This window comes from Guyanagaster necrorhizus (assembly GCF_019112545.1).
Source record: "Guyanagaster necrorhizus MCA 3950 unplaced genomic scaffold BT62scaffold_69, whole genome shotgun sequence".
NCBI classification, from domain to species: domain Eukaryota; kingdom Fungi; phylum Basidiomycota; class Agaricomycetes; order Agaricales; family Physalacriaceae; genus Guyanagaster; species Guyanagaster necrorhizus.
The window spans coordinates 48,113-58,128 of NW_025064948.1; the positions used below are offsets into that span (position 1 = coordinate 48,113).

The following is a 10,016-nucleotide window of genomic DNA, read 5'->3' on the forward strand; positions in this document are numbered from 1 at the left end:
CCCTTGGCGGAGGCTGCTGCCTTCCGCTTGTTGCAGTCCTCAGTCTTGTGTTTGGCTCCACAGAACATGCAAAGGTTGTTCTGGCGTCAGCGATCTTTTTCTTCCTGGGTAAGATGGCCATCTTTGCCTAGCTTGTCGGCATAGGGCTTAGGGGCGGTAGATTTCGGTGTGGAGCTGGAGTCCGAGGGAGATGTGTTAGACCCCTTGGATTTGGGGTTGGGGAATTTATTGTCCCAGTTTTCATAGGCAATTTCAGTCTTCCAGGTCCAGTAGCGAGCATCAAGTTCTTGGGCAAGGAAGTGCATATCACGAAGGTTGTTTGGCTTCCCATGGTGTGCCATGTCATCCTTGATACGGGTGCAGAGGCCATGGTAAAAGGCGTGGCGGAGGGAGTTATCTCCGTACCCAATTTGTGAAGCATACTGGTTGAATTGGACCATATACTTCATGATCCGATCACCATCACGCATCCGAAGGTGTTCTAATGCATCTTCAGCATCTCCGATAGCATCAAAGGGGCTGAAGTTGCTACGAAGCTCATCTAAGAAGGCTGCGTAGGAGAATTGCCAGGCTGGTGGATTCCGCAGATTGGGGTTAAGAATGTCTGGTTCGAACCAGTTGAGCGCGGTGCCGGCCAGGAATGAAATGGCGTAGTTAACTTTGTTAGCATCCATTGCAAACGCGGTAGGTCTGTCATTGAAGTTCAACTGAAGAGAGACAATGAAAGCCTTCAGTTTGCGAGGGTCAGAGCCATCAAATGGTTTTGGTTCCTTGACCTTGGTACGGACAGTGGCTGGTTTAGGGTTGTTGAGGGAGGCGGAGACTCCTCGTAACAGGTTCATGAATTCTAGGAACATGTCCTGCTGGTTTGGATTGTTACTTCCTGTGGGGCCATCGGCGCTGCCTGGGCCATTGGGATCATCTGGTCCTCCTGGTCCATCTGGTCCACCTGGGAAAGGGTTTAGTGGATTGCCAGCCAGTTCCCGTCGGATGGGAGTATGAGTAGGGGTGTCTTCATCTCTGCTCTCTGAGTCTGGGCTGTCTGGATTCCCATGGTTGTTGCCCAGGAATAAGGGGTCTATTGGGGGGTCAGTTCGGGCGCTATACATCAGGCTGGCCCGTCGGGCCCCATTGGTTGGGATGCTGGTGGCGTCGAAAGGGTTAGGGGAATCGTCGTAATTAGGTTGGTGGGCAGTGAAGCTAGAGTGATTGTAGGTTTCCCTACAGGAAGGTTGTCCCCCACTGGAGGCTGATCCAAACAGGCCTGGTTGTTCCTTTGAGGCAGATGCCGGGATGTCTTCCATAGAAAACATGTTTGGATGGGTGGGCTGCCTTTGTTCAGGATTGGTCTCTGTGGGTTCGGTAAATGTGGTGGACATGATAAAATTTTCGACTCAAGGGTTTGAGTTCGAATATACTGTTAGGAACGTGCCAATCGAGTGGGCTTGAGTGCACGCACGGAGTCCGGCAGAGTGCGTGGGCATTGATGAAGCTATTGGCAATGTCACCCTTGAGTCGGAGCCCAAGGATCTGGATGGACAGAACGGAGTTCTGTCAGAGAAGTGAACAGGAGTATCCTTCGGAGCGGAATCCGACGGATGAGATAGGGAGGAGTGAGTACGAAGTGTAGATGGCTTATCCAAGTTGATATTCGAACTGAGTAGTTATGGTGATATATATGGCTTTATATACTAATGGTAGCTAATTCCGAGTCGGGTTCCATTGGGTTCCAGTGTGAATATTCGCTACCGAGTTCGGGGTCTAGGTATTACAATGTGAAATACAGATGTGAAATGATAATGGTGAAATGAAATTAGTAGGTAATGGGAAGCGGCCAGAGTCCGGTGGGTAGCGTGATAGAATTCGTGGTTGGTTGAGGTGACACGGAGGCTGGCGGCATGTGCATAACAGTGACTCCTGACATCGATGACATCGTTTAGGGGTGTGGTGTAAAGTGGTGAGGGTAGTGGTATGGTATAAATTCAAGTGGTAAGTTGAGTCGAAATTCCGTTGCATATTCTTCTTGACTGAGTAGTTATAGGCAATGGGGCCTCATAACCTATTGACAGAAGAATATATGTGAGTATTTCAGTCAGACACAATGTGAGTGAAGCGACTGAGGCATACAGATAGGAACGGCTGGACTATATAAGTGATCGAGAAACAACAGGAGGTGTAAGTATATATAAGGCAAATAGAGCGAGCGATCAAAGAGTAAGATAAGATGAAATGTATGGATATCCTCCAACACACTATTCCTAACTGAATCCAACCACCATCATCTTCAGTCAAAGTCAATAGAGAAGAACATTTCAAAATAGCCCAAATTCTCAACTCTAAGCTGAACCACTGGTTTCACTGCTCACTGCTGTACAAGATCCAGTGGCTAGGCTATGAAGATACCAATGAAGAATTTTCTTGGTTACCAGCCTCTGAGTTCTCTGCTGATGAATTTATTGAAGAATTCCATCATCAATACCTAGGCAAACTAGGACCCTTATCCAAAGTCATTCAAACATTCCATTCTTAATACAACACTACTCCAGACACCACCAGCACTCTATCTTACTATTTCAATTCTAACCACTAATTACTATTTCAATCACTCTTTTTATACTTTTCAAAGTCAAAATCTTGTATTTACATTTTTTATCCACTGTCAATCTGACACTTTCTATATACTTTTCATACTACAAGAAATTTTTTCTTTTTACAATTATAAAGGACTGACATCCAATAAACCTGCATCAAAACTCAAGCTTTTCTCTCACTTTCTCAACTCCTCCACATCCTTGTCCAACTCCTTCAACATCATCATCCACAGATCCTCCACCTTCTGATTCTTCTCATCTTTAAAAATCAGATGAGCCTTTTTTCATGCTTCCAACTCAGACTCTGAAAACAACTCTGAGAGAGACAACATATTGTCTGATCTATAATCATCCTGGAGATCAGCCAAAGTATCATAAACATCCACCACCTCATCTGCCAACTCATTCACATGACACATCAACTTGTGTATCAATTTTGAAAGCTGGTGGAGGCTGGTGGATACCTCCACACTACTAATCACCTCACTCACAGTGACACCCTTGTTGAACAAACAGGCAGTCTTTTTGAGCTTGCAATAAGCACAAATCCACTCATGATCAGCACCTCTAGTTACTGGATATGCATAACAATATACACTATCTTGATGACAATACATATAACTCTCTGAGAACAGAACTAAATGAGGACCAACCAGAAACAAGAGAATATGTACTTTCACCACTCAACTCCTCCTTGCCCTCTGCCAGCCCTGCAACCTCCAACTTCACTCTCTTTTTGGGACTGGCTACTGTCTTCATGTCACTGTCAACCACCATACTCTGAGACTTGAACTTGTATTTGTGGCCCTTTTCTATCAGATCTGTTGCCTTCCTCTTACTCTTCTGCACCCTCTTCCTCCTTTCCAAGATCCTCTCTGACTCTTTTGACTCATCATCCTCTTCAGTTCTCTTGTCATGCCCATCCTTAGACTCTGGTGGCATCTGACCAGTCATCTTTTTAAAATGAAGGCCAGGGCTAAAACCAAACCACTCTGTCAGAACTTGGCACAGCCTAAAGTCAATGACCTCTATGGAGGTTATCTGCAATCTGCTCTCCATCACAAACTCCTCCCATAGCACATCCTTTGTAGCCACCTCTCTCTCTATGGTCTCTATAGCCTCCTTCTCCACAATCTCCTGTCATGCCATCTCTGCTGCTGCCTCCTCCTTCACTAGCTTCTCTGCTGCTAATCAAACATCCTCTCTCTTTCTCTCCAATTTCTCTTGCTGTGCCCTCCTATAGGCCTCTTGGGCTATGCAGTCTGCCTGGACCCTTTTCTCCCACTCCCACTCTCTTTGCCATTCCAAACAGCTCTCTACAGCCTCCACAAACTCATCTGCTATAGTTTGTCATTCCAAATAAAACAATTCTTGGGCCTCTTAAGGGTCATCAGAGATCAACTCCTGCAACAGAGGCTCAGGAGTCTTCAAGGGATGATAGGAGACAATAGAAGACATTGTCAAGAATGGAGAGAAGATAGTGGTTGAAGTTGAAGAGCAAAACTCCCATGACATCAAAATTTTCCAACATGCACCCTTTCACTAGGCATTAGAATCTGCACTCTTGAGAGTAAGAATGCTAATGAGAGGATACTGTTATGCACATGCTGCCAGCCTCTGTATCACCTCAACTGACCATGAATGCAAACACAAGTTCTATCAGACTCTGCTCATTTTTCATTAACCACCAATTTCATTTTACTATCACTATTTCACATTTGTATTTCACACACTAGTATCTAAACCCTGAACACAGTAGCAAATAGTTGACACTGAAACCCAATGGACCCTGACTTAGAATTAGCTACCAATAGTATATAAACCATATATGAGCATTGTAAATACTCAGTTCAAATATCAACTTGGATAGCCATCTACACTTTATGCTCACTTCAGCTCCTCTCTATCTTATCTGTCAGATTTCACTCTAAAAGACAATTTTTTTCCACTTCTCCAACAGAACTCTATTCTGTCCATCCAAATCCTTGGACTCTGACTCAAGGGTGACATTGCCAATAGCTTCATTAACACCTATGCACTCTATCAGTCTCTGTGCATGCACTCAAACCCACTTGATTGGCACATTCCTAACACTATCTTAATATACTGAGCATCATTCTCATGGAGTAATATAGATATAGAGAAGTGTTGGAGGATATTCATATATATGCCCACATATTTTACCCTTTTGATCCTTTACCCTTTTAATTATCACTTGTTCCTTTCTAATCATCACTTATTTACTACACATACACACCCTCTGTCATTACTTGATCACCTATATAGCCTGGCCATAGATACCTGTACCTCAGTCATTTCACTCATGCTGTATCTGATTAAGGCATGTATACTATTACTATATCCTCTACTATATCATTTACACTCTTTTATAGATTATTACTTATATTCTTCTGTTATTACACTACTAGAAAACCTCATTGACAATACTTAACATTGAGAGTAGTCAATCTCATAATCTTGCCATCAGATGAGTAGCTTAAAGTCAGTGTCTGTCTTTCTTTGAAAGATATGCATCTCTTCATTGATAATTTCATCTCATAGTTCTTTCATTGCCATCATCAGTGCATTAGGACTAGTGAATCACACTTTTTACCTGAGTGAAGAGGACAACAAAGAGAATATTGGAGTTAGCAATAGCTCAAGCAGATGTTAACTATGTTTGTATATTAATAAGAGAGATAGGACTCTTGTGGTAGAAATGGAGAAAATCAGTGTGGAAGTCCATCTGGTGAAGGTTTCTCCATGCTACTTGTCATGATTTAGAGGCTAAAAGAAGTTTGATCAGTATATCGATCTAGCTTAAGACTAGAGTATATTACTGTATACTGCTGACTTAAATACTGTATAGAAAAGTCTCAGCAATCTCAAACCAAGTCACTGTCTCACTGCCTCAAACCAAGTCTTAGCTAAAATCATGACACTACTAGTACTTGTGGTTTGGGAGGTGTCAACCAGGACTTTTTGAATTCTGATGAAGTGATAAATAAATAGTGTTGGCACACCCTAGAATAATAAAAAGCTGTTTAAAAACAGAAATTAGAGAGATGGGGTTAAAGAAAATGAGAAAAAAATAGTACCAACTAGCTTCTAGTCTCAATGTGAAGGACCCTACACTGATTAGAATTTTGATACCAGAAGAAAAGGGATTACTATGATGCAGTGAAAATCAATCAAATCACCTGGGAGACATTCATTGTTTTTTGGTGTGCTAGTCACATAACAAGTTCAATGGCTTAACATGACTGTGGTTTCACGGGGCGATACTTCATCTGAGCTGAGATGTGCACCGTATCCATAATACGGTGGATACAGATACGGGTCCATACCGTCACCTTTGACGACCCAAAATACGGTTGAAATACGGTTGTTGATGCAGTAGCCGAAGATAGTCTAACGCCATCGAGGTAAGTACGTATGATCTTGATGAAGCTATTAATACTCACATCTTGCCTCTAGATATTCGTCGTCACTGTCCGTATACGGACACGGTACAGATTTGACACCAACTGCACCGTACCGTCGGGTACGGTCTACGGCCGTATCCGTAACGGTACGGTGCACATCCCTATGAATCATCTCTGGCTATCGGAATACGACTCAGAAATATCAAAGATCGGAAAATATTTTTTCGCTCCTCAGAATCACCAGTAATGACTTCAAGCACTCGTTATCAGTTCATTGGTACCTAGTCAGCCCCATAAGCCCGCTTCCCGTCGAGCTTTTGCTAGGTATGCGAGGACCTTGGTCTTTCCACAACACCTGAGCCGAATGAGTCCGCATAGCAACCACGGACTTTATGGTGGCGAAGTCAAAGCTTGAAGGAAGACAATGCCACGCTTGTCTTAGACAAAGTTGACTTGGAAGTGTTCACCCACTGTTCATTGGATATATAAAGAACGTTCTCCTTTCGTCGATCTACAACGCTAGCACTCTCCCCTATCACATCACGTCCTTTACCTTAGAAAATACACCAGTATGGCAGACATTGAACAAGGACTTGCCCCTAGTGGCACCGACCATATCAACACTCTCCCGAATGAACTACTCGCCGAGATCTTTGCGTACGGAGCTACAACCCCACTATATGAGCATCCATATCATATTATCATCCTCGGCACGGTGTGCTGGCAGTGGCGCGCCGTAACGCTAGACTTTCCTACCCTCTGGTCGAAAATCTACATCCCTGTCAACGTTGTCGTCAAAGGATGTTTGATCCACCGACCACACTATGAGGGGACCGCAATTGACAAACAATGGTCCTCGAAATTGCGGGATACAGTGGAGCTCTACCTGACGAGGTCAAAGACGTGCACCATTTCGATCAACTTCGTCAAAACTCCCTCACCCGGGAACTTGGGACGGGGATATACGTTTTGGCAACTGTCCTTCGACAAATTGGCAGGGTTGCTCCACAAGCACATGCACAGATGCTACGAGCTTCATGCTTTCGTCGACGAATGCCCGCGCGTATACGATCTCCTCTCCGAGGCAGACTTGAAATTGCCATTGCTTGAGAGCCTTACACTCCCGAAACTCTTGGATCTCCCCTTTGTCCGATCCGCGACGAAACTCCGTACGATACGAACCGAATTCGTCGAAAAGGACCTCAAAGAATTGGCAGTCGAGAATGTGGAACTTGCAACCTGGACGCCTGGGGAAAATCTCATGTCATTTCCAAAAGCCAAGGCCGTTACGCTGCTCCCACCGCCGCCATGCTCGACAACTTGGCCGCACGCAAGAGTAATTGCGGTGACCGGCCGGATGTTCTGCAGTGACTTAGTCTCCAGTTTGACAGTCGCAGGCACCAGAAATACGATGGTAAAAATTGAAGAGATGCTCTGTAAAGTTGAGTTTCCGAACCTTGAAATATTAAAACTCGTCCACTTTGATTGCACGGGACCCCCTTTGCGCTTGAAATCCATATGCAGGCCGCTAAAGGGGACTTCGACAATGAAGCAGCTCGTGTTTCAGGGGTTTGCTATCCGTTTGCCGGACATGCTGGACATACTTAGGATGGTTCCGCGCTTGACGTGTCTGAGTATCTACGACTCGCCATTCCCGCTCTTCGGACCGTACAGGCCAGTTTCCAACGCGCTTTTGGGAGCGTTGGCAGACAAGAAAATAGTTCCCAATTTGGAGAGGCTCAATATCTTCTGGCGACACGATCTCGACATAGATGATAGTCTGGTCAAACGTTTGCTCGACACGCGACGAGATCGTCTTATTGATGTTGTAGCACGCCAGGACCACGTAACACCACATATAGTGTGCTCCCGTATCATATGCGCAGCAATCCATGAGACATAGAGCAAAGAAATAGTTTGTAGGGTCGCGAGTAGAAATCAGTGCCGGACAGCTTTTAGTTTCTTTTGAAAACAATGTTCTCCCAGTGAGCTCGATTTTCCTAGAGAATAGAAACTGCGGTGCTTTTTCCAGCTCAGAGAATGTGTGGAAATCGTAGGTCACCAGGACAGTCTTGACTTGTGCAGCGAGGATGCTTGTCGGGCCGGGGACCGACAGATTTTGAATTGATCGACCGGCCCTCAAGCGCCTGATTACCCTCTCCGGGACGTCGGTCCATCGAGTTCTTTTTAACATGCCATCTCAGATTCGTCCGTTAATTGCTTACGGGTTACACAACTTCAATATCGATATAACGTCCTTTCTTTTTCCTTTCAGAATCTCGGATTGCGCTTCATCTGACCCTCCTTTCCGTGCAAAAATTCTTCGAAACAATTCATGCAGAACGTTTTCTTTTCACACTGTCTTCTCAAGATCAGTGGATACTGTGACTAGTGGCCTCATACACCATCACTAGTCAGCAGTTTTATCGTTACAGCCACATTACTATTAATTCCCTGTTCATGGGAGCGTATCTTCCTCTTACCAAAATACCCATCGGTGTAATGCGTCTCCCAGGAGACCCTCACAAGGTAACTATGCAATCCCGCCTCCTGATGTCGGCTTTACATGACCTCTCAACCTGTATCCGCGAATTTGGGTATGCGTGTTACCTCAATGGCCATGGAGTCGTTCCCTGGTACGTATTTGGTTCTCCCCAAGTTCCTCTGGTAGTAAGTAGCTGCTCGTTAGTCATACACATTTGCACTCTCTTATCCGTATGAATTTTTGCAGCATTGCTGTATCCGTTATACAGTCATCCCCGTACATGTTGGTTTGAAAGTGGACGACCTTGGGGAGCAGCCTTGTAAAGATGGACTGTTGAAGAAGCAACCTAGCGGCGGTTACGTCTTCTCCAAATGTGTTGCAGATGTTCGTCCTTGCAAAGTCGTCATTGAGGAGCCCCAGTCTGGCTTTCACCCAGAAGCTGAGATAGGCAATGAGCAATGGACGTTTGGCCAGCGCGCTTCTTTCTGATCTACCATCATTACCGCCTGCCCTTTTCTCCTTCCTTTCGCTCCTCTTCCATTCGGCCTATCTTCCTTGGACGTCTCAGCACTCTTCATTTAACGGCCAACTGGCTTGATCTTCAAATTTGCTTTGGAAAGGCGCCTTTGGAGGAACTTGAGAACAAGCAGTACGTTTAGTGTGGTACGTACGGATATCTCTGACCGTGCCCTTATTCCTCATCAACATCCTTTCACAGCCAGTTCAGTTAAAATTCTTCCTCTGGATGTTTCGTATCAGCATGACCTACTAGTACAACACCAACGAAAACAAGAGACTGGAAAGCCACAACGGTGACGTACTACCTGCAAGCGAGTATTCTGTTCATCACGTATCTACGCGTTTCTGGACACTCCAGCATAAAAAAAGCATACATTCTTTTTCTTTCCCGGCTTCTACAAGCTTTCCTTTATCTTTTCATCTCAAGTCCTTGGCACATTTCGGCATGTTCTGGGCACTTCTGGAAAGTCGCATTCTCGCCATGAGTGTCGCCACACAAACCAAACACGAACGTTATCACCAGTACCGAGGACGACAAAGCAAAAACAATTCTCAAGCTACGATAGTGGCATACGACACAATTTGAAAACAAGTCGGCGTTTGATGTTTTAGCCGAGAGGTGAGCGGTTCCTCGGTCAGTTGAACGACGCGGAAGGGTATGTAGCAAGATTAGAACACGTCGAGTTGGTTTGGGCGGCAGAGAACTCGGGGTGGTCATGACGGTTACTGTTGCAGGCAGGTTACTTTTACGCAGTGGATAATAGGCCAGACTGAGTACGACGGTCAATTGCTTAAAAGCAGAGGTACATATGACTACTACTTACCTGAGTACGACAGTCAATTGCTTAAAGGCAATTGACCGTCGACTCAGGACAAAACTGTCTGTGCTTATATAAGGTTGACATCAGGTACTTGTGTCGTCCCGCAACACTCCCCCTCGACACAATACTTCTCAGAGTTCAAGACCCAACAGCCTGATCATGTGAGTCATCTTCT

The 10,016-nt window shown here is 45.0% G+C and overlaps 3 protein-coding genes across 3 annotated transcripts; 2 read left to right on the forward strand and 1 right to left on the reverse strand.

Annotated features, from left to right (window-relative positions):
• Positions 1 to 6,890: 6,890 nt before the first annotated feature.
• BT62DRAFT_938870 (uncharacterized protein) lies at positions 6,891 to 8,093 on the forward strand. The gene has a single exon (XM_043187614.1). It carries the CDS (start codon positions 7,032 to 7,034, stop codon positions 7,917 to 7,919), a length of 888 nt encoding a protein of 295 aa, XP_043033018.1. The 5' UTR covers positions 6,891 to 7,031; the 3' UTR covers positions 7,920 to 8,093.
• Positions 8,094 to 8,476: 383 nt separating this feature from the next.
• BT62DRAFT_1013816 (uncharacterized protein) lies at positions 8,477 to 8,990 on the forward strand (the record flags this gene model as incomplete). The annotated part of the gene is made up of 2 exons (XM_043178115.1): positions 8,477 to 8,686; positions 8,748 to 8,990. 2 exons carry the CDS (start codon positions 8,477 to 8,479, stop codon positions 8,988 to 8,990), a joined length of 453 nt encoding a protein of 150 aa, XP_043033019.1.
• Positions 8,991 to 9,429: 439 nt separating this feature from the next.
• On the reverse strand, positions 9,430 to 9,738 carry BT62DRAFT_1013817 (uncharacterized protein; the record flags this gene model as incomplete). Its single annotated transcript, XM_043178116.1, has 1 exon — positions 9,430 to 9,738. The coding sequence occupies one exon, from the start codon at positions 9,736 to 9,738 to the stop codon at positions 9,430 to 9,432; it is 309 nt and encodes a 102-aa protein (XP_043033020.1).
• Positions 9,739 to 10,016: the final 278 nt, after the last annotated feature.